Here is a 25,233-nt window from a genome sequence, read left to right on the forward strand (position 1 = left end):
TTTACTCACACTCATACCATGCCAGATGTGTAGGACTTTCTTCTGCTAAACACAAACGAAGATTTTTAGAAGAATATCTCAGCTCTGCAGGTCCTCACAATGCAAGTGAATGGGTACTAACATTTTGAAGGTCCAAAAAGCACATAAAGGCAATGTAAAAGTAATCCATATGACTCTAGTTGTTAAAGCTATATTTACTGACGTGATATGATAAGTGTGGGTGAGAAACAGTTCAGTATTCAAGTCCTTTTTTAAAGATCAGTCCCCGCTTTCATTTTCAAATTCTTCTTCTGTTTTTGGTTATTCGCATTCTTTGTGCATTTTGCCACATACTGGACAGGGAGGAGAATCTATGGTAATAACAGACTTAAATATTATATTATATTACATTATGGTCACCATTCACTTGCATTGTAAGGAACAACAGAGCTGAAATATTCTTCTAAAAATCTACAGCAGAAGAAAGTAATTTACATCTGGGATGACATGAGTAAATTATGATTTTTCATTTGTTTTTGATGAACTATCCCTTAAACTGCACTGTAAAAACTGAAAAATCCATTTCCCATAAATGTGTCAGGCAACCAAAGAGTATTAAATAGTGAATAAGAAATTAATTGCATACTACATTTACATTCACAGCTAATCCAGATACAAGGAAAACATTATAAGAGGTAAAACTTGAACATAAAAAAACAGGTAAAACAGTTACTTAACTGTTAATTAACTGCTTATTAGGATTTCTATGCTGATAAATCCCTGCTTACTAAATTATTCACATTATTTAGTTTGAATTAAATGTTAGGAAGAGTGATAAATAGGAACCACATGGCCGAAGTAAATTATTTATGTGCAAGATATACGTGTTCGAAAAGATTCCTAAAGAATTCGGTTTATATATGACTTTTAATTGTGCATTTACATATTGAGCAAAGGTAGACAAATTTCAGGTTTTTGTCCACTCTCAGCTCTCAAAATTAAACAATTATTGGATTTACTTCAGTACCACTTCTCCATGAATACTAAGGCTAACTTTTACTTCTCCGTTCCCCCCTAAATTACACATTGAACTCTGGCCATCTTTCAGAGTGCAGAAATCTTAACTCTGAGGCTTGTATGTATTTGTGCATGCACAAGATTAGAGAGGAGCTGTGAGTTTATGAAACACTTGCCCACATGACTCTTGCTTACATGTGTAATACTGTGTTGTAACAGTGAATCGCTATGGACTGCTGAGGACTTGGCTGCAACATTAGTGACAACTCAAACATGACAGTGTGCATTTTTAAACTTTAAAAAATTGTTTACAATCAAACTTGTAATCTTACTGTTCAACTGTGTATGTTTTAAGATTTTATGCAGTTCAGTTTTAGACTAGGTGTCAAATTTACCAGGTTAATATGCTCCTCAGGAACACATGGGTCTCTGAGAGGGCTGTTTAAAATGTATTCAAATGAGGGATTTGAATGAATTGTTTAAAAGGGATAGTTCACCCAAAAATTAAAACGATCTCATCTTTTATTCACCCTCATGCCTTCCCAGTTGTGTATGACTTTCTTTCTTCTGCTGAACACAAAGATTTTTAGAAGAATATTTTAGATCTGTAGGTCCATACAATTCAAGTGTATGGTGGCCATTATTTTAAAGTTCCAAAAACCACATAAAGGCCACATAACAGTAATCCATAAAACTACAGAGATTTATTTTGGTCTGTTCTCATCTGAAATCGATTGGATCGCTTCTGAAGATGTGCATTAAATCACTGGAGTCTTATGGATAGCTTTTATGCTGCCTTTATGTGGGTGTTGGAGCTTCAAGGTTGTGGTCTCCATTCACTTGCATTATTTGGAAATATTCTTCTAAAAATCTTTGTGTTCTGCAGACGAAAGAAAGTCATAAACATCTGGGATGGCATGAGGGTGAGTAAATGAGAGAATTTTCCTTTTTGGGTGAACTATCACTTTAAGCAATATACAACAAGAAAATAAAATAAAAATTGAGTAACATTTATCATGATAAGTCGATGAATGATATTACACGGTCCACCAGACCCAGTGATACAGAACCAATGGATTTTTGAAACAAGAATTTGTAGATAGCGTATTTTCTTTTATCAGATTCTGTGTAAATGAGGTTTACATCAGTAATTCTTCCAATTCATATTGTAAAGGAATATATATTTCTATAGTGTAAAATTCAGAGATATTTTAAACATGCAAGAATCCTGACTTATTTTCCTAGGCCACTTTAAATGATGGAAAATATGTTGTTACTTTCATGACATTGTTATGAAATTATAATTATTCATATTCCACAAAGGTACATTTCACTGAGAAAACATAGTGTTTTTAAACTAAATGCACAGTTGTTTTACAGATCGCCACTGTGGCAGCTTACGGCTACTTAAAGAATCTACACTTCCACAGCATAAAATACCTAAAAACGACCATCATGGTCTTTTAACTTCACATTCATTTTTTTACTAGTTATATGTATTTATGTAAATTATGTATGTAAAGGGGATTTCTGTACATAAATGTCCCTTATTATTATTTTGCAAACACTTGTAGGTGAGGTTTTGATCAAATAAAACTTCAATTCAATAATGTGTGGTTTCTTGTTTCTTTTTTAATTCAACTGGCAGGTAACATTTCTTTAGTGGCAAATACATTTAATTATTCTTCAATAAACAACCATAAGAACATCGTCTGACAACAATAAATCAACTTATATTCATCCACTGTTTGACTGTTAATTCACATATGACAAGTATACTATTTAAACCTAATTCTCTGATTTATACTGCGATTTAATCAGTGATCAGATAGTATAAATCAATACTCAAAAAGACAACTTTTCATTGTTTGTGATTACAAACAGTTAAGAGATTACTTGAATCCTGCAGTATGACTTCTGAATATCTGTGAAGCAGTTCTAGAGTTCTGTGCCAATCAGTCAGTGTGATGTTTTGAAATTGGCTACACTTTCTTCGGCACATTAGTGATTATAGGTTTGGGTCGGTTTTTAAAGATGAGTTTCTTTTTGATGAGGGCAGTGACAGTGTAAGAAGTTGCTTTCTCTTGGTTGGTTTCCATAGTTTCCTCTGCATCCTTAGAAAGTCCAGAGTGCTTCATCAGAACAGCAAAGGGCTTCTCCAGTTTGACCTGTTTGCCATACAGAATGTGATGTCCAACTATAAGGACTGGAACACCCTTGGAGAGAGGACAGAGTATATGGCAGGTCATTAAATCAAGAATTCACCATCAGTAAATGGATACAGAAGTAGTTTCATCATTAAAGTCCTTTAAAAATACATTACAATTCAAGGGGTACTGCAGGGGTTACAATACTTAAGAAATGCAAGCAACAAAACACTCTGTGTTGTTCTAATTAGACCTTTAGTTCTTTCTCGGTCATCCACCTAAACATTAGTGTAAAACAAACCTCTTTTGTGTAATGAAGGTCGCCCATCAGATGTCCAGCTAATCCTGTGTTCTGTCTTGACATCATTTCTCCCTGCAGCTCCACCAGCAGCCATTCAGCTGGACCATCACCAGCATTACTAAAATAATCATCCCATATTTGCTTAGTGAAAAGGAACAAGCACTTTTATTTCATATTGTGAAAACAATGGACTTGTATCTTCACACCTACCTTGATATGACTATTTGAACCATTTTTTAAAAAACTGATTTCGACCAGGATTCACAAATCAGTTTATGCTGTGTATACATTCTTTAAAACATCTGAAACAAACAACGTAAAACAAATTTAAATATTCCCCCCGAACATTCCGCAGATTATCTACACGCACAAATGCATAGAGACATACTACACAATATAATGTAACTCACAGCAGTCACTCACTTTTTAGACTGTAAATGTTCCATCCGCAGTTGTTCATGCTCTTTTACTGACATGCACAAGAACTTTCCCGCCAGCTGGAATTATATTTCAAAATAAAAGTCCTTAGCGCACAAAGCTCCGTCCTGTTTTTTTTTTTAGCACGTTTTGTACCACCAGAGGGCAGTCGAGCAGAACCCTTTTACGTAAAGGGCCTACAATCTTAGCATAAAATAGCATGTTTCATAGACATTCTGTGGATGGAACTGGCGAGAACACAAGAGGACGCTTTAAATGGGATGTCTTTGGAGGAGATTCTTCAGTCAGTGCGCTGAATAAACTACTTTTGTGAGAAAACAGATCACCAGTTAATGAACTGACCACCTGTTCGCTAATTTTCAACATGTTTTACACAAAAAAAATCCTTAGAATGAACTATGTGTGGAGTCTACTACGATAATATTACTCTTTTCTAAGAGGAGACGCGGAACATTTTGCGACAGGTAGGTGTCAGTTTACGGCTCACTCCAATCATTTTTTTGATGTCTGCAAAAATTGACTTACTGTCGTAACACGCTAGTTTTTTTTTATTAGGAATATAAATTATACAACAATATTTGGCAGAATGAAAGGTCATAACAACATTGAAGCTTATAAGAAACGGAGCACACAGGATAAAACATAAGTCTTAATTATATATATATATATATATATATATATATATATATATATATATATATATATATATATATATATATATATATACGGCTGTATTGCATGGATATAAAGTAAGAGTAAAGAGACCATGGAACACTTTGTGTAAAGTCTTACTGGAGAACTGGTGACCATCCATCATCAATGAAGGAAGATTGGGGGGTTGAACATACAGTATGATGTAGAGCATTTTTTTGCCATCAAAAAGATAGCAGATGGGATGCTTTGGACAACCTTATCATAGTGTTTACGGTTGCACTGAAAATTTATTTTGGACCAAGGTTTTCAAAAGATAAAACATTTCCATAATTGTCTAGTAAATGGATGACAGACCAAATGTTGTTTTCCATCCAATCCTTGAAATATAAGGACTTATTTCTAAAACAAATGAATCTGCAATACCAAACATGGAACACAATACCAAAAGTGGTTACTTTTTACTAGAAAGGTTCATGATCCAGTGGTCATTTAGACTTTAATGTTCCATTTATACAGCCAAAGTCAATGGCTTGTAGCACACCATCTTCATAGTCTTTCAATATAGTCACTTTTTTCAAATAATGAGGTTTTCTTTTCCAAATATAATCATAGTTTAATTTATTGATGGTTTTAGTAGCTTTGTTAGAGATAGACAGAGAATAAGCTGGGTAAATACATCTTGAAAGGCTTTCCGTTTTGGTTATATAGATGCAGCCAAAAAGAGAAAGATCTCTATTTAACCATCTGTCTAATCTTGATTTACATTCATCCATTTTGTTCCATACATATAAGGTTTCACTTAATTTAGGATATTTTGCTATACACTCATCTAAAGGATTATTAGGAACACCATACTAATACTGTGTTTGACCCCCTTTCGCCTTCAGAACTGCCTTAATTCTACGTGGCATTGATTCAACAAGGTGCTGAAAGCATTCTTTAGACATGTTGGCCCATATTGATAGGATAGCATCTTGCAGTTGATGGAGATTTGTGGGATGCACATCCAGGGCACAAAGCTCCCGTTCCACCACATCCCAAAGATGCTCTATTGGGTTGAGATCTGGTGACTGTGAGGGCCATTTTAGTACAGTGAACTCATTGTCATGTTCAAGAAACCAATTTGAAATGATTCGAGCTTTGTGACATGGTGCATTATCCTGCTGGAAGTAGCCATCAGAGGATGGGTACATGGTGGCCATAAAGGGATGGACATGGTCAGAAACAATGCTCAGGTAGGCCGTGGCATTTAAACGATGCCCAATTGGCACTAAGGGGCCTAAAGTGTGCCAAGAAAACATCCCCCACACCATTACACCACCACCACCAGCCTGCACAGTGGTAACAAGGCATGATGGATCCATGTTCTCTCATTCTGTTTAAAATTCTGACTCTACCATCTGAATGTCTCAACAGAAATCGAGACTCATCAAACCAGGCAACATTTTTCCAGTCTTCAACTGTCCAATTTTGGTGAGCTCTTGCAAATTGTAGCCTCTTTTTCCTATTTGTATTGGAGATGAGTGGTACCCGGTGGGGTCTTCTGCTGTTGTAGCCCATCCGCCTCAAGGTTGTGCGTGTTTTGGCTTCACAAATGCTTTGCTGCATACCTCGGATGTAACGAGTGGTTATTTCAGGCAAAGTTGCTCTTCTATCAGCTTGAATCAGTCGGCCCATTCTCCTCTGACCTCTAGCATCAACAAGGCATTTTCGCCCACAGGACTGCCGCATACTGGATGTTTTCCCCTTTTCACACCATTCTTTGTAAACCCTAGAAATGGTTGTGCGTGGAAATCCCAGTAACTGAGCAGATTGTGAAATACTCAGACCTGGCACAAACAACCATGCCACGCTCAAAATTGCTTAAATCACCTTTCTTTCCCATTCTGACATTCAGTTTGGAGTTCAGGAGATTGTCTTGACCAGGACCACACCCCTAAATGCATTGAAGCAACTGCCATGTGATTGGTTGATTAGATAATTGCATTAATGAGAAATTGAACAGGTGTTCCTAATAATCCTTTAGGTGAGTGTATGTATACACAAGTATTTGACAGTAGTTTTAATAGGGATGCCATATGCAGCCTCAAGATGGCAGTCATGTATAGTTAATAACACAAATTTTCAAGTTCAATTGTAAATCAGATGCTTTTGAGAATGAGGCAATAATTTCAATGGCCTTTGGGACCTGCTCGACATTTTTTTTAGAAACAAGGTTGTGTCATAAGCCAGTTGACTTATAATTATTTGGCTATCAAAGACATTTAAGTGTTTGATATCAGAATTTTTGATGAGGATTGACAGCATTTCAGCTGTGATTATGATGAGTGAGGTTGAAATGGGGTAACCTTGTTTTATGCCTCTGTAGATAGTGAAGCGAGGGGTAGTGACACCTGAGAGAGATGTTGAGCTTTTAGTGTCATTATAAAAACATTTTATAATGTTCCTAAATTTCTCCCCAAAGCCACAGATTTCCAAAGCCGTATCAAAGGCCTTATAAAAATAATTGATATGCTCATTATATTTAAGTAAATCAAGGACATGATGTATTGATCTACCTCTCATAAATCCTGATTGAGTGTCACTTATTTTTTGAGAGAGACCCTCTTTTATTCAATTTGAAAATATATGTTAACAGTTTGTAGTCGTTGTTTAAAAGTGTTATCGGTCTCCAGTTGTCCAAGATTTTGGGCTCTTTGTCTAGTTTTGGTATAAGAACAATTACACCTTGCCTCAACGTCTGTGGAAGTGACAGGTTGTTTATAGCTTCTTTAAGTGTTTAAAATAAAAGTGTTCTGATATGCTCACAGAAATGTTTATAAAAATTGGCTGTCAGGCCATCTGGGCCAGGGGAACGGTCAGAGGTCAAACACTGCATCGCCTATTCAAGATATATGTGATCTCTGCCTCAAAGCTACTTTTGAAGTCCTCATTTATTTGAGGAATAAAATCTCTTATTTTATCAAAGAAGGTCTCTGCTACACCAGCAGAGAATTTTGAAGAATATAAATTGCTGTAAAAGAAGTACATTTTATCAGTTATAGTTTTAGGATCAGAGCATTCATTCTCATTAATGACCAGTGTTCATATACTATTTTTTTCCTGATGGGTTTTCTCTAATCCACAAAAATAAGAGTTTCTTTCTCCTTCCTCGATCCATTTTGCTTTGGATCTGATGAAGGCTCTGTTTGCTTTCTTTGTATAAATATTATCTAATTTGGTTTGTAGTGCAAGTCATTTTCTTTTGACAGCATCCAGTATGGCTTTATTACAAGATAGACTTATCTGTCTTGTCAAACTGGTCTCCTCTAGAAGGGCGCATTGTTTTAATTGTTTACTAAAAAAAATCAAAAAATTCTTATTCTAAATTTTAGAAATTCCCATTTGGAGCTATAAGATAGGAGTTTAGAATCTTGGGTAATTTCATTAATGATGTATTTAACTCCTTGGCAATATGCTTCAGACTGCAATTATATATGCATATATTTCCAGCAACCTTTGTTTCGATTATGAGCATTAGTGGGTTTTAAAGTAAGACTAATAATGCAGTGGTCAGATAGGGGAGCAGAAGATATAAAGCATTCATATACTAAATCCTTTACACACTGTCAGAGATTAGCCAAAAGGCAATCCTTGATTTAATTGAACCATCTGGCTTAAACCAAGATAAGTTTTTCAAGTTAGGGTGTGTAGTGCGCCACGGGTCTGACAGATTATGAGTGCTGTAAAAACTGACTAAATGAGGGTTGTTGTGATTGTTATAAAACTTGGTGGGAGAGCGGTTTAACTATTCATTAAATACCATATTAATGTCTTCTAATATAATATTAGCTGTTGGATAACTTAATTTCACATTTTTAATAAGATCGTGTCGTGGAATATCGCAATGAATCTCTCTAAGTTGTAAGAAAACTCTCGGAGTCTTGAGTTCCAGATGCCAAAGTTGTAGTTTATTGAACACCAACAAACATGAGACCGGCCAGCTGTCCGTTCTGACTCATTTTTCTAAGTTCTCAGTTATATACCTTTTTGTTATCTTGTTACCCACTGTCTCTGACCCATGAGGTCACTGTCTTGTCTCTTTCCCACCAATATGTTCTTCGTTCTTTGTTAATTAAATATTGGTGGGAGATCCCTCGTCTATCTATTAAAAAGAAAAAGAAACATATATCTTTGGTAGCCTCTCATAACTTGACCTCATGTTACAGTTCATGGACAGAGTACATCACCTCCTAGAAACATCTGCGTAAACAGCCATGTCTCCATCAAATACTTTTTATCTTTTTCCTGCATTTTCAGCACATTCCCTCAATGGGCAGCCTTGTTTGTTCATACACATTATTATTTGAAAGAGAACACCAGCTGCAAAATTATAATACATTTAGCTTATTAAAACAAGACACCATTCATATAATAACTGATTAAAAGTATCTTTGAAAAGATACATTCCAGCACACCAAGGACTCTCATCAGTGTACTATTGATTAACAGAAACACTTTTTGGTTTTGAAGAAATACACTTGTTTTTCAAGGTTATATACCATTCTTTGTGTTCTCTGCAGTATCAACACTTTTAGTAACCTCATATGCTCTCTCCTGGCTCTCACAAAAGCCTGGAAACTCATATAAGTATTTTGATATATAAAAACATACTAGAATATTGAAAATATACTATAATCATCAATTTCAAAAAGTAGGTTTTTGTTCTGGTTTATGTTGTTATATCCATAAACATTTCCCAGAATAATAAAGGATTCTTTAATTGAAAGAACACATAGGACTCAGTGGCCACCTGTGCTCCTTTTGGATGTAACTATTTTCCCAGGGAAGTTGTACAGTGTCTGCTGAACGATTGGTTCCATGAAAAAACTAACATTTTATCACCCCATTGATTGGACCAACATTTTTCATCCCCATCATTAGAGTGAGTCTCTTGTAGCAGAACAGTGTGGTTTCTTGCTTTTACTAAAAAAGAAAAATTGTCTTTCTTTTAATACAGTCTCTAATGCCCCTTGCATTAAGTGAAATGAAACAGAAATTAGAATCAACAGTGAACATTAAACAGTAACTTAACACATAAGGATAATTACACGAGGTATATTAGCAGGAGAAAACTGCTTTGGAATGCAAACATAAGGCAACGTTCCTTTATTAAACAGTCAACTTGAATGTCCTTCTTAGAAATGAAACGAGTGTCTCACATATTAGTCAGTAAAGTGCTTTCAGTAGTGAACCATTATGAGAAAGTGGTAAGGGAAACACAATTCTTTTCCCATTTATGTAGCCAGCTGGGCCCCTGAAATAGGCTCGCTGACCTGCTTCTCTGGCTTGCTTAATATGTGGCCACACGGCTGCTCTCGCCTATGGCAAGCCGTTTTAACTTTTATTCATTTCCAGGATATGAATTCTTGATATCAACAATTCAATTTTCACTAGTTAAAATGATAATTATTGATATCAGGAATTCGATATCTACTAGTAACAATGGCAGTTTTTGATATCAGAAATTAAATTTCCACTAGTAACAATGCTAATTCTTGATATCAACTATTACATTTTTACTAGTTAAATGCTCATTCTAGATATCAAGAATTGTATTTCAACTAGTAAAAACTATAATTCTTGATATCTGTAATTGGATTTTCACTAGTGAAATGTCACCATAGGCTGCCATTCAAAATCAATTGTTGATATCAAGAATTGATTTCTTGTTGAAATTCCAATTTCACATATCAGAAATACAATTCGTACTAGTAAAAACCTTTATTTTTGATATCAAGAATTCAATTGTCACTAGTTGAAATGTCTATTCTTGATATCAACAATTGAATTGCTACTAGTAACAATGTTCATTTTTGATCTCAATAATTCCATTTTCACTAGTAACAATGTTCATTTCTGATATCATGAATGTGATTGTTACTAGTAAGAAAGCCATTTTAGATATCTGAAATTATATTGATATCAGAAATACATTTTCAGATATCAAAAATTAACATTTTTACTAGTAGCAATTCAATTGTTGATATCTAGAATATACATTTTTACTAGTAACCACGTAATTCTTGATATCAAGAATTCACATTTTTACTAGTAGCAATGTAATTATTGATATCAAAAACGATATAAATACAAAGCTGATATGTGTATTCGGAATTATAACTAGTAAGAAATCAATTCTTGATATCTAGAATAAGCATTGTTACTAGTGGAAATTTAATTTCTGATATCAAAAATTTCCATTGTTACTAGTAGATATCGAATTCCTGATATCAATAACTATCATTTTAACTAGTGAAAATTGAATTGTTGATATCAAGAATTCATATCCTGGAAATGAATAAAAGTTAAATCGGCTCGCCATACTCGCCTCCCCGTCAGTTTGTAGGATGTGCCCGATCGCTTGGTCAGACGCCAGAGCTCATCCCGGTAGTGCCTCATGGTGAACTGCATTATTACTTGGCGATATTTATTTTGCCCAGGCGGTGCACCGACTCGATGATACAGTCCATCTTGTCAACCCAATGTGGAGCGATTTTAAGTAGAATTTCTAACACCCTTTCTCTTGCTCTTTAAACCCGCGCAGTTTCAGATTCCAGCGGCGTTTGTAACGCTCTACTTCCAAGATTCTTTCTTTTAAAGCGTTATTTTCTGCCCCGATTCTTGTCACCTCCTTTTCAAAAGTTTGAGTTTTGGATATGCAGACTTTTGTTTCTTTTGCATTAAACCACGCTTTGGCCACTTGTGCAATCATAGCACTTTTGTTTTTCGAGCGTTGAGTATAGTAGCATTGGATACCTCCGCCTCGCTTTTGGATTTCTTGGACGAGACCGGTTTTTAAATAAATAGGGGTGTCGGGAGGAGGACAGCACACCTTCGTGGATGAGGTTTCCATGTTGTTGATCGTTAGCATCAGTGCAGTAGTCGTGAGGGAGAAGTGCTATAGCACATATAACTTTTTTTGTTTTAGAAAGTACGACAAGTGTAACATTTTGGGGTACGAACAAACGGAGCACTCAGATTAACGTGTGCTCACTTCGCCATCTTGCCAGCAGAGGTCCCGTAACACGCTAGTTGCCCGCTTCGTTCTCTCCTTTTTGCGAAAAATCATGTCCTCTTTGCAGTGCGTTCGCTAGTCCGAACAACAATAAACAACAACAACTATAATAATAATAGTAGTATTAGTAATAGCAAACCATTTGTCATATAGTAATAATGTATTGACAGCAATAATGATAATTATAATAATAATCATTTTAGAGATATAAGCATGTCACTTATTAAAACATATATAATAATAATAGGAAGAAGAACAATAACAAACAACAAGAAGAAAAATAATAATTGTATAAAAATAAAGTAAATTTGTTAAAACGCATATTTATTATTATTGTTAATAATAATTGTATTTCTATTATTACACAAAGTTGTTTATTTATTATTAAAAATGAACTATTTTAATTAAATGCAAGAATGTTCGTGCGCATGCGAGGCGCTGGCCATGCGGAAGATGACTCGTCAGTGTTGTTGTGGATCGCTGACAGGCACGTGAGCTAACAATCGACATGGCGGCCACAACTCCTCCCAAGGTACTGAGCATGCTACTCTTTAGGTTAATTCACCGTCCAAAACGAAAGAAACCTTCACTTTAACAGTGATTCGTTATATGGTTTGGTGTAGATGTTCTGTTTGCTGAACTGTTTAAGAATTTATCGGTGAGAAATCGAGAATATATTGGACTGATAAGCTGCTGTGTATAGCAACAGTTAGCCTGGCTCCTAGCAGCCAAATACACTGACAGACAGCAGCTCAAACTGTGAAAAACACAGCCCCAGGAAGTCAGTACTGATAGTATTGTGCCGTCTGGATAGTAGAATCTTAAGTGTTATTTCTGTGTTCTGTATTCATGAGTCATGAGCTGGCTGGCCTGTGTTGTAAACTAACACAGTCATATTTTATGTAAATCTTAGAAATTATTTGAGTTACACGACAGGTTATCCAACAGAAGTTAAGCTAGTATCCGGGGACGTTTTTGTTGTCAATATTGTAAAATAAGTTTCGCTTCTCACTCTGAGCTAACTATTGGCACAAACTTCACACTCTTGTGGATCATTTCTCGTCTGTGTTTACAACTCATGCATGAGCAAGCACCTTAGCACAGTAATGTTATGACGTTTGAGTATCTTAGTAAGGATATGCACAAAATAATCTTTCAGCTGCCATTACAGGTCCATTCTGAAAGTCTAGGAGAAATTACCAAATGTGAAATGCACATAGATTTAAATATTAGAAATGTATTCCCTGAGCTATACCAGTAGGATATTGTATTTGCTTAATTATATTAAGTTTTCTGAATTGTTTGATGTCATATGTTGTTTTTACTGTCAAAGAACTTGAAAGAACATGGTTTGTGTCCCTACTTGGCAGGAGATGCCAATCCTCAGTTTGCAGACTAACCAGCCTTTCCAGTCACAGGGAATGGAGTACTGAAACAAGTTCTAGAAATGTTTGCTTTCGCTGAACAATTTAGAGAGATGGATTGGCTTAAAGGGGTCATGACATGAGGAATCTTTTGACATACTGTATAAGAGGTCATTGTACTATAAAACATACTGTAAGTTTCAGAACTCAACTTGCTCCTCACTGCAAATAGAGCATTTGTTGAAACTCGTTTTCTACTTCCTTCACATTGTGATGTGTCACTGTGGTGGACATTTGCTTCTGACCGCCTCCACAACAACACATCAATGCCTACTTTACCTTATCACTTCCATAGCCCGCAAGGCAGCGGTGAGCAGTAAGATGGCAAGTAGAGAGAGCAGGTTGGATAAGAGCAGAGAGCCAATCATAACAGTGTGCATGCACTGTCAAGTCTTAAAGGAGAAGCAGCACCAAAACCGAACATATCTGACAGAGGGTCAGAATGGGGTGAAAAATTATCATATTTTACAAATATATAATTGTATTTTGTGCAAAAACCTCAAGGAACATATTCAAATAATAAAAAAGGTGTGTCTCGAATCCGGGGCGTGCTGAGTGACTCCAGTCAGGCTTCCTAAGCAACCAATTGGTCCAGTTGCTACGGTGAGTAGTCACGCTGGGGTAACCTCCTCGTGGTCGCTAAAATGTGGTTCTTGCTTTCGGTGGTGCATGTGGTGAGTTGTGCGTGGATGTCATGGAGAATAACGTGAAGCCTCCAGCATGCTAGGTCTCCGTGGTAATGTGCTCAACAAGCCACAAGATAAGATGCGCGGATTGACGGTCTCAGACCGAGACCAGAGGCAACTGAGATTCGTACTCCGCCACCCGGATTGAGGCGAGTCACTACACCACCATGAGGACTTAGAGAGCATTGGATGAGACCGATTATTAACCGATATATTTTAAATAAGTGGCAAGAAGAGTGGAATATGTGCAAGAACAATAAGTTGTATGTAATTCATCCGGAAATTTCAAACAGACTTTTTATCAATTTTAAAACAAGATTTGATCAAGTGGTCTACACCAGATGCCGTATAGGTCACGCAAATCTGACCCATGCCTTTTTGCTTAAAGGTGAAGACCCAACCCTATGTATGTTTTGTAATATTCCCTTATCTGTCAAACATATTTTACTAGATTGTCCTGGTCTTAACACAAGTAGAATGCTCTTTTATGAAGTTACCTCGTTAAAGGACTTATTTAATGAGATTGTGCCTGAAAAGGTTTTGGATTTCTTATCATATATTAATCTTAAAAAAAATATTGTATAATATGACTTGCTATTTATATTTGTTTTGTTTTTATTGTATTTATATTATATTTGTTTTTTGTAATTGAATTCTTGCCATGAAAATAGCTTTGATCGCTGACATGGCATTAAATAAAACATACTACTACTAGAGAGCATTGGGAATTGGGCATCCAAATTGGGGAGAAAAGGGTAGTAAAAAAAAAAAGTGTCATGACAAACAATGTAGATATTTACTTTTTCTTTTTATAGGTGGTGTTTGAACATGAGGGAGTCTTCATTCACTCATCCCCAGATGAATCTGAGGATCACGATTTAATATCAGGGTTCCTCCGGATCATTGATAAGGTATGGTGGTTGTCAGTTGCCGATTTTTATCAAATTCTTCTTATTTGATTGGGCTGCTGTTGTGAATTAAGATTGTTATGATTTATTCATGTTTTACCTGAATTGGATCAGTGTGACCTACATTATTAAAAAGATGTTATACTACGTATTTGTATCATGATTAGGACAGCTAATATAATTTTATGATACTCACATCTTGCCAAGTAAATTAAAATTAATTTGCAGTTACCAGTTTCTCTCTGTGTATTTCATAAATTTTTTTTAACTACAGGATGGTGAATCCCTTGTGGAATATAAACCTTTGGAGGATGCAGATCCCTCGAACATGTTGTGTGCCTGCAAGGTTTGTTTGTTCGTTCATAAATAATTATGCATTATCTGTTTCATCTGTGAAATTTTGTGCATTTATGTTGATTGATAGTCACAGTTAGTCAGTTTATTCACCTGCAGTCCTCTCCAGTATTGACATGTATACAGTTCTGCAATGCTCTATTACTGTTATTTTAAGATTTTAAATACTTTTACATATGCTGATGTCTTTTTTGTTATTTACTCTCGTGTAAAGGACTCCAGCTCAGTTGTGGAATGGACTAAGAGTTCAGAAGACAATCCTCACCGTCCTGTTGACCATCAGCTGAGCTATGAAACAGAATGGGACGTGATCAGTGCCATCTCATTCAGGAGGAAAGCCCTCGCCCATGGAGAGGGTAAATATTACACATCTGGGACCGGTTGCACCAGATATATGTACATTACAACTTAGCCTAGTTGTGGCGTAAATGGGCGCTAAGTCAAAATTTACGCACTACTAAATATTTGAGAATTGCATCTTTAAACTTAGGTAGAATGTAACCCTACCTATAAACTAAATATTTACGGGAGACTCTGACCAGGAGTAACGGATGGAATAATAAAGCAAACTCAATAAATGACTCAGTGTACTCATGTTTGTGACATGCTTCAGTTGTTTCAACATAGCCAATATGATGATGTTGCATCTTTTTCAGCATGAAACCAATCTAACGGTGCACTTTCCTGTGTACAGCTGGTGTCAAGTTTCAACATATATGAAATAGATATTAAAATGAATAAATATCTATTTTTCCATCCTTTAGTATTTATTTATTGCCCCTTGTTCATTTTAGATACAGTTATTAAATATTGTTATTACATAAGCTAAATAGCCTATACCATTAATGAAATCTTGTTTTATTACATATCGTATTTTAATGGGGATATAATTTATTACAGCTGACAGTTACATGAGCAAACAAGGTTTGAACATCAACCGTAACAAGATCAAATAGAAATGTATGAATTTTTAAAGAGCACCTATTATGGTTTTTCAAATATTTCCTTTCATGTAGTGTGTTTTATAGCTGTTTGTGAATGTAAAAAAAGTCTGCAAAGTTTCAAAAATCAAAGTGCACCACAAATGGTGTTATTGACTGCCAAAAGAAAGAACCAATTCTGAACACCTGAAATGAGTCGTTAGTAATTCCAGACTTACTTCCTGTCCTAACCTTTTGGTAATTTGGTAACAAAAAACCCACATCTGGTCTTCATTGGCTGCTCGCGAACAGCTTTGACCCACCCTCAAACACTACACTAAGCGGTAGACCAATCACAACAGACTGGGACATCTGACCAATCAGATCAGAGTATAGAATGAATGCTTTAGAACAGATCATTGAACGAGTAGTTTTTGACACTGGGGGGAAAAAGGTAATGCTGCAATTTATTATGAGCAAATTAAAGTGTTTTTTCAACTTGGATGCATGTAAATCTATTGTATGAGACCTTTAAAAGTAAATTAGGCACATTTAAAAACCATAATAGGTGCTCTTTAACTTCTGTGTACAAATTTGAAGGCTGCTTATTGGATAAATACAGTAAACATCATATTATGTGACTATGCGTTACTTTACAGAGAGCTTACAACCTACTATTTAAGTCTTGCCTTAAGAGCAGGTGGTGCAACCAAATTCAGCACTGACTTAGTTACAAACTAACTAGTAGTTACTAAACCCTTAGTGTGAACTTTACATCTCAACTCAAGTGAGACCTTACGCACAGCTGGTGCAACCCTACCCTGGTGTGTCATGTGTCTGATGGTTATTTGTGTATGATGTCGTGGTGGAAGAATTAACAAAATTCTGCCAAGATTTTACAACTCCTGGTGCTAATGTTTGTTTTTTGCTCCATCAAGTGGTTCTTTTCCTCCACATTGTGCATTAAAATAATTTAACGCACACCTAACTGTGGAATATCCCTTACTTGTTTTGTTGTCACAGGTGGATCAAACCACATAAATTACCGGAACAAGTGGGCCTTCTCCTTTAATGTGTACGACCTCAGATCTATCACAGTTAAATGTGAGGAATGGCCATGCCTCGTTTTCCGCTTGAAGGATGGCACAGCACTGCCAGCTATTCATTTCCACCAGGGAGGGAGCACAGCATTCTTGGATAGCCTGAGGAAATCAGTTCAGATAAGCAAGTAAGTGTAGTATAAGGGGTTAATTTTCTGTCTGAATGGGTCAAGCCCCATCCTTGGCTTGGCTATAATAGGCAAACTTGTACATTTGCTTAGAATGTATAAGCATTCTATTTATGTTAGATCTGAATGATTTTGCAGTGGTGTTTTTCTATGGGAGCTGTTGACCAGTAGAGTGCACCCCCGAGTTACAGACCTTCTACAAACAGTTTTAAATCTGATCTGTTTTGAGAGAGATGTGTACTTATTTAATGTTGGGAGAAGATCTGCTGAATTCATGATGAAATTATACAAAATTATTCATATTTTACCTTTAATTTAAAAGAATATTTCACCCAAAATTTTTAATTCTCTCATCCTTTACGCACCCTCATGCCATCCCAGATGTGCATAACTTTTTCTTCTGCTGAACACAAACAAAGATTTTTAGAAGAATATCTCAGCTCTGTTAGTCCATACAATGCAAATGAATGATGGCCAGAACTTTGAAGCTCCAAAATGCATATAAAGCAGCATAACGACTCCAGTGGTTAAATTCATTTCTTCAGAAGCGATATAAGTGTTAAATATTTATGTCCTTTTTTACTGTAAATCACCACTTTCACTTTCACTTCCACGGTCGTCTTCTTTTGTTTTTGCCGATTTGCATTCTTCGTGCATATTGCCACCTACTGAGCGGGAGGATAATTTATAGGAAAAAATTAAATGATGAGAGAATTTTCATTTATGGGTGAACTATCCCTTTAACTTCTGTGAAAATTTTTGAGTTATGATACAAATAAGTCATTGAATCAAAGTTTTGAATCATTTAATTGAAATGAACCATGGAATAACAGAAACTAATAATTTAAAAACTGACTAGCTTAAAATAAAAATGTAAAGGAATCTTCCAGATTCAAAACAAGTTAACTCAATCGAAAGTATTCGTAATGTAGCATTATGTTGATTACAATATATAGACTAGTGAATGGGGGTGGGCTGCAATGTTCCCGATGTTGCTTAATTTGATATTTTCAGCAAAATCATGAATATATAAATATTCCATAGAGCAGCCCTGTTGGGTTGTACATAACCATATGTACCATCAGACCTCTTCTCCTGAATGAATATAGCTTAATGCTTTCATTATTCCTGTCCTTATCTGAAAAGTGATCCCTGACCTTTTAATACACTAAATACCACAGGCATTAAGATTACTCTCTTAAGACTCATCGCCTTGTGACCAAACACAATCCTTTATCCGAAGACTTGCCTCTTTAAAACTGAAAACATCAAAATGCAACCCAATTTGCATGCAAACGAGAAGACTGTGCTGGAATATCTCAGCACCTTTGAGGAAGTCCTGCATGTATTCGGTGGCGAGAGGCTGTGCTTGTGAGTCATGTAAGGTTGAACCACAGCTGTTCGTTAGAGTTAAGGCTTCATGAAAGGGACAGGAAGACTCTCCTCTCACTCTTGTTAAATATCACACCAGATTAAATCTGGCTGTAAGCATGCTGAATTCAGTGCAGCCGAGGAACAGATAGCTGTTATTAAAGTTCTTATCTCAGGCTCCATAATGAAATGTAGGCTGGGCTTTGTTGGCTCGGCTTCTGCTGTCATTTAACACAAAGAGCGATATGAACAATGATGTCATATGTTTACTATTCAAATACTTTGCTCGTTTGTTATGTTTACATCTATAGTTATTGATGGTTTTGCATTATTGAGCTGTACAATGTATCTTCATATCATTATGCTGATTCCATTGTCTCTGTCTTTTAAAGGAGTCCGGATGATGAAAATGTCCTAATTGTCAACACCTATAGCAAAGCTTTCTCACTGTCCTTTGAAAATCTTCTGGATGACACAAACTATGGCTTTGTACAGGTATGTGAATTATAGTGAGAACACTATGTGCATTGATGCATTGATCTTTATACTCTGTTATAATCTCCAGTGTTTTCTACAGAGGGTCCAAAAATGTATTTCTAGAAGTGGGTTATGTGGTGTATAGCTTTATTTTACATTCATGGTCAAGGTTTTGATAATGTTACCGTGACAGGTCTCATGTCAGTTTCAGGGAAATTTAGGAAGCGGGAACCTGCTTACACACTTAAGTGTTGTTTATTGTGGATTTTCAGCTTACACACAAACAGAATAAACGAAATCGCTCAAACTTCAACATAATGGAATGCTATCTCTCCTAACACTGGCAGCATTGTCATAAGGCTCCTATACCGCTCTCTCTCTCTCTTCAATTACGGCTCTGGCTGCTTTTTATCTCTCTCCAGCTCTCACTGCAACACAAAACAGCTGTTAGAGATAATTTCTCCCAGGTGACAATCCTTACCGCTTTCCTCCCCTGGCCTCGTTTGCCACAGAACATCGCTCAATCATACCCCCATCTCCACAGTTACTAATGAATGGTATTATACATGGTTTTTGATAAAAACCTAGCTTTATTGTATTATGGCGTTGGGTTAGATGAGATTTTGGGTGGTTGGAAAAGGTTGACAGTACCTAATTTGTGTGATAGATTGAAAGTCAACAATGTTGTAGCCTTCACAATGATTTCACAAACTCACTTCCCCAAACAGAAATTCAAGAAGGATCCCTACACTACGACGCTAGGTGGCTTTTCCAAAGTCACAAACTACATCTTTGATGCCTTTTGGGCACCTGGGTTAGAGTGTCACCAGCGGCCAGTGGAGGAGGTGGCAGACCTGTTGGGAGAACTCATTCCCGGACTAGAGATAAACCAACAGGAAGAGCCAGGATTTGAAGTCATCACCAGAGTGAGTGGATATAGATCTAAATCTAATCCCTGCTGAGATTCAGGTTCATTCTAGACACAAACAGCCGACCTGAGGCATCCTGTACAAAAAATACTTTGACTGCAAACATGTGGTTGTAAAACAATCGACTTGAAGTGTGTCTATGTGTTTGCCAGCTTGATCTAGGACAGAGGACAGTGGTGCAAAGGACAGAGCCAGTTACAATGAAAGAATGGGCCAAATACCAGGATTCAGAGGGAAGAACGAAAAACGTACCTCACATAAAGAATCTTATATTTAAAGGGGTAAGCTTTATTTTATTTTTTTTAACCCCCTGAGATCCTGTGTCCACATGCGTGGACATTATCTTTTGGCTTTACTTTAGGCTACGCATAATATCATTTCATTTACACTGACTGTTCTCAGTAGGGCTGCCACCAAACAAAGTTTTTCAAGAACAGTATCATCTATGAGTGCTGCAAATGACCTCAGACATTTTGGCTTATGAGGTACTTTGAGTTCAGATCACTTTATTTCCACTGAGCAGTTCATTGTGAACGCAACTCTGCAGCCTATACATCTGTCATTAAATCATTAAATAATTCAAAACACGTTAATCTCGAACCATGATTTATATTCCAGTGATTATTATCATCAATATAATTATATTGTTTTATATAAAAAATTAGAATTTTTTTATGTCTTCATTTGTGTAATAATTTTCCGCCATGGTGTTAAGACGGATTCTTGCTTGAGGCTAAATGGAAAGATTTGTGTGTGTGTGTGTGTATATGTATATATATGTATATATATATGTATATATATATTATTCTTTTATCACGTAATTATTGGTATTACTTTTTCGTTTAGTTTTGAGTGCAATTTGAATATATATATTTGAATGAAATACAAGCGCTAATACCGGTGTTTGTCGTTTTTATTTGGGATTTTTTCTGCAACCAACCAACCAATCAAAACTTGGTCGATCAAGACTCTTCGATTAACCTTTGGTCGACTATCGGGGGCAGCCCTAGTTCTCAGTTCAAGAGATTCTAGGCTGTCACTAAAGTGTTAAACTTTCAATGCCCCAAGTCATATGATAAAACAACATGGCCCCGATCTCAGCTTAGTTTGTCTTTTGGGAGAAACGGCAACAAAACTACATCTGGTAAGTAACCTCATTAAGTGAGTCAAAAGAGTAGTCTCTAGTTTCATTCAATATGCCATTTTAAAATGTCATTGATTTATCGGGAAATTGCATGCCGTTAATCACGATAACTACGTACCTGGACTGTATGCTCATTTTCCTTAAATTCCTATAGTCAGTGTGCATTATCACATTGAGAATTAGTGGATGCATCCAAAAGCTGGAAAATGTTACTTTTAGAGGCTGCATACAGAGTTAGATTGAAAATAAAGTGCATTTGAAAGACAGACAGACAGACAGCACACTGGAGGTTGAATCATCCCCTAATTAGTAAGCAAGGGAGCATTCTATAGCTCTCTATGCAGCCAAGTGCATTCACTCCTAACATCGGGGTCAAAAAGTTCAGTTTCAGGCTGCAGATGAGATCACTCAACATTTTTGACAGACATGGGGCAATGGTAATCAGTACATAGATTAACAACTTTTCATGCAAAATTGTATATGTTTGGCAGCTATTGGATGGTGCTGGCCATTACTTTGAATCAGAATTATGTACGCTAATTTCTGATGTAATGTATGTAATAATGTATGTAAAACAATATGTAAAATAATGTATGTAAAACACTACTTTCTATAGCTTGGTATTATTTAAAATTTCACAACTTAGTCACAAAACTTTTTAAGAAAACTATTTGGTTTTCTTAAAAAATGTCTAGTAGTTAAAAATAAAAAAGGGAAATGGAAAATGCACAAAGCAGTCATGCTCAGATCTCAGGAGGTTAAAGCAAAATATCTGTAAAGTCTCTTGATACAGTGTTGGCATACATCACAATCTGACAGGTTTGGATGCATTTCCTTTAAAATGTTATATATTCAAACTTGGTAACTTGGTGGAATTTAAAGGAGTCTGAAATGAGCTGTTGTCATGTGACCGTTTGTCCATCTTTCAGTAAGACCACCAGATAAAACAGCATTTCAGAAGATCAAAATCATCAAGGTTGTTTTGTTGTTTTGATCTTAATAGGGTCTTTGCCATGTGGTGAGAAAAGAGGCCTGGAAGTTTTTGCTGGGTTATTTTCCATGGAACAGCACCCACGAAGAAAGGAAACTCATCCAAAAGAGCAAAACGTATGTACAGCGCCCTCAGGCCACGTCCACACTTTTACGTTTTCTTTTAAAAGCTCATCTTTTTCTTTATGTTTTGGCCTTCGGTCCACACTGAATCTCCTTTTTTGACAGCAAAAAACTGAGCTTTTCGAAAACGCTCGCTCTCCCAAGTGGATAAATATGAAAATGTGTCTTTGCGTTGTAGTGTGGACAGGGAAAGCGGAGATATCTGAAATCAATGATGTTTTTGTTGTCATGTGATGCAGTCATGTGATCCATTCAACCCAAAACAATCAAGATGGTGACCTATGTTGTTGCAGCATTGCTGTGCCTGTTACTACTAACTTTTGGTGTTGTGAAAAATAAATGTTCATTTGTACAACCTTCACAATGCATTCCTTCAAAGGCGATGGAAAGTTTACTCGATATTGCTGTCCAGCGACGGAACACGAGGACAATTTCATTTCAGACCGCACAAGGAATGCTGTTTTTTTTGCATGCGTATTAATCTGATTTAAGCATTTTCATATGTTTCAGTGTGGACAAGCAACTTTTGGAAAATGCTTGAAAATGGCAGTGTGGAAAGAGAATGTTTCTAAAATGAAAACGCTGTCTTTAAATGTATCTGGATTATTGTGACTGTAGCCTCAGTGAATCAACAAGAGTTTGATTAGAGCATGATTATTAATTCTCGTAAGATATTGTTTTCTCATTTCAACAGGGATGAATACTTCAGAATGAAGCTTCAATGGAAGTCCATCAGTGTGGAGCAGGAGAGGAGGAACTCTAGGTTACGAGATTACCGGAGTCTAATTGGTATTTCCGTAATCATATTGAAAATTTAACTCTAGTTCTCTTAAAAAAAAATTCACAGAGTAGTAAAAACAATTGCTTAAAGGAATAACTTTTGGAAATCTAATCAACACATGCAACTTTATCTGCAATTAATCTTTTGATGAATTTGTTATCTCTAGAAAAAGACGTCAACCGAACCGACCGTAACAACAAGTTTTATGAAGGCCTGGACAACCCTGGTTTGATGTTACTACATGACATTCTGATGACGTACTGTATGTACGACTTTGATTTAGGTGAGTGATTTATAAATGTTAGAATTTTTTTGTTGTGGGGGAAATACAGCACAGTTTCTCTTAATAAAAAAGGCACCTTCTGTTATGTGTTCTGACATGTTGGTATGGACATTTTAATATTTTGTTTTAAGAATTGTCTAAAATCCTCAGGCTAATGTAATTTTGGACTTTAATTGCACATTTAATTATTTTGATTATGTCATCGTAAGTGCTCTTTAAAATAATATTGCCTGTATTCACCCAGTTTCCAATTCCTGTGCAGGGTATGTGCAGGGCATGAGTGATCTGTTGTCTCCCATTCTCTTTGTGATGGAGAATGAAGTTGATGCTTTCTGGTGCTTTGTTTCCTTCATGGATGAGATGGTAATGACTTTATCTTGATGGTTTTGTTGCACAAAGACATAGTTGCATCAATAAATCATGTTTCTGTCCTCATGCTTTTGCTGTTGTGTGCAAACAATTTAAATGTAGTAAATGAGCTAAAATAACTGCATTTAAAATTGGCATTTTATTAAGATGTACAATGTCTGTTACAGCATGAAAACTTTGAGGAGCAGATGCAGGGGATGAAGACCCAACTGATCCAGCTCAGCACCTTGCTACGGCTTTTAGACCTGGCCTTCTGGAACTACCTAGGTAAGAAATCCAGAAGAATACTTATTAGAATTGCTTTTTTCTTAATAGTTACTTCATAGTGTTATTGTGAGGATGCCTTTTTGCTTACTTCTGTTTATATGTTTTGCAGAGGCACAGGATTCTGGGTACTTATATTTCTGTTTTCGGTGGTTATTGATCCGATTCAAGAGAGAACTTCATTTTCAAGATGTCCTTCGCCTTTGGGAGGTGTGTAATAACAATCCATTTTATTTTCTGTATACTAAGTTTATAAGTGTACATGACAACTTGAGCTGTTCTATCAGAATTTTGATTTCACTTAGGTTGCTATTGACATTAATATTTTTGTTGTCAGGTCATGTGGACCGGACAACCTTGCCAAAACTTTCACCTTCTGGTGTGCTGTGCCATGTTAGACTCAGAGAAACAAAAAATCATGGACAGAAAATATGGATTCAATGAAATCCTAAAGGTTAGCTAATAGTCTTAACTATAACTCCAAGTGTGTTAGTCTAATAAATTAGCTTGTGCATAAAATTAATCTATTGATATGTTATATTTACAGCATATAAATGAACTTTCCATGAAACTGGACATTGAAGAAATTCTTTGCAAATCTGAATCCATCTGTATACAGATAAAGAATTGTAAGGTAAATCTGAATAGTGATTCACAACATGAAATCTGTCCCATTACTCCAGTACAGTAATCAATGAACACTTTCTTGTGTATTGTATTGAAAGTGTTCATTTCTGTTTCAGCAGTATGTGATTTATTCTGTAATTGTTTATTTGTACATTTATATCCAGTTTTGTTTATTTTATTCCCTCTAAGGACTTGCCCCATTCAGTGATTGAGTTTCTGGGTCTCAACACAGTCACTGAAACCTCTGCACTATTAGAAACCAGTGAATATGGAATTCTTGAGTCACCTCAAACCTCATCACGATCCACGCACAGACAAGATCACCTCGCCTCCAATGGCCATAGTCACTTAAAAGAAACAACACACTATGGCTGCAAAGTAGCATTAATTTCCTAGTGTACAGCACTACATGATGTATAGTACAGATTTTTGTAAGCCCCTGTATCCAAGCAGAATGAACATTATTGGATAGCATTGTAGATATTTGTAACCAAATGCCACATTGTAAAATATATTAATGTAAATCTAGGATCTAAAAGGATCCTAAAGCATTATTTTTGTAATTTCTTGTACCTTATTGTCTTTAATTGAATAACCATTCCTTCTCACTGTATATACTTTTCACAATGTTACAGGGATGGGGCTACCTTTGTTCAATATTAAAGTATTTTTTTTTCTTATCAGTTGCCCTTCTCCTAAATCATCCAAAGATTCAATTTAAAACCAGTCTTCTGCATATTAGCTTGTGTTATAACTCAGAAT

The 25,233-nt window shown here is 36.0% G+C and overlaps 2 protein-coding genes across 4 annotated transcripts; one reads left to right on the forward strand and one right to left on the reverse strand.

Annotated features, from left to right (window-relative positions):
* Nucleotides 1–2,615: 2,615 nt before the first annotated feature.
* Nucleotides 2,616–3,941, reverse strand: LOC127661373 (chromosome transmission fidelity protein 8 homolog). The gene is made up of 4 exons (XM_052152027.1): nt 3,868–3,941; nt 3,655–3,746; nt 3,445–3,562; nt 2,616–3,212 (listed from the first exon to the last, which is right to left on the reverse strand). Exons 2-4 carry the CDS (start codon nt 3,675–3,677, stop codon nt 2,979–2,981), a joined length of 375 nt encoding a protein of 124 aa, XP_052007987.1. The 5' UTR covers nt 3,678–3,746; nt 3,868–3,941; the 3' UTR covers nt 2,616–2,978.
* Nucleotides 3,942–12,054: 8,113 nt separating this feature from the next.
* On the forward strand, nt 12,055–25,117 carry LOC127661369 (TBC1 domain family member 15-like). 3 transcript variants are annotated; one of them, XM_052152021.1, is made up of 17 exons: nt 12,055–12,125; nt 14,519–14,614; nt 14,886–14,957; nt 15,180–15,321; nt 16,909–17,113; nt 18,877–18,979; nt 19,690–19,887; nt 20,043–20,171; nt 22,038–22,141; nt 22,842–22,936; nt 23,095–23,211; nt 23,474–23,574; nt 23,748–23,847; nt 23,957–24,054; nt 24,182–24,298; nt 24,392–24,478; nt 24,661–25,117. In XM_052152021.1, exons 1-17 carry the CDS (start codon nt 12,102–12,104, stop codon nt 24,865–24,867), a joined length of 1,995 nt encoding a protein of 664 aa, XP_052007981.1. In that variant the 5' UTR covers nt 12,055–12,101; the 3' UTR covers nt 24,868–25,117. The 3 variants fall into 3 exon arrangements, with proteins under 3 accessions (XP_052007981.1, XP_052007980.1, XP_052007982.1); XM_052152020.1 differs by lacking the exon at nt 12,055–12,125 and adding an exon at nt 12,277–14,109; XM_052152022.1 differs by lacking the exon at nt 12,055–12,125 and adding an exon at nt 13,540–14,091.
* The last annotated feature ends 116 nt before the right edge of the window (nt 25,118–25,233 follow it).

The sequence above is a fragment of the Xyrauchen texanus genome, chromosome 21, assembly GCF_025860055.1.
Source record: "Xyrauchen texanus isolate HMW12.3.18 chromosome 21, RBS_HiC_50CHRs, whole genome shotgun sequence".
NCBI classification, from domain to species: Eukaryota; Metazoa; Chordata; class Actinopteri; order Cypriniformes; family Catostomidae; genus Xyrauchen; species Xyrauchen texanus.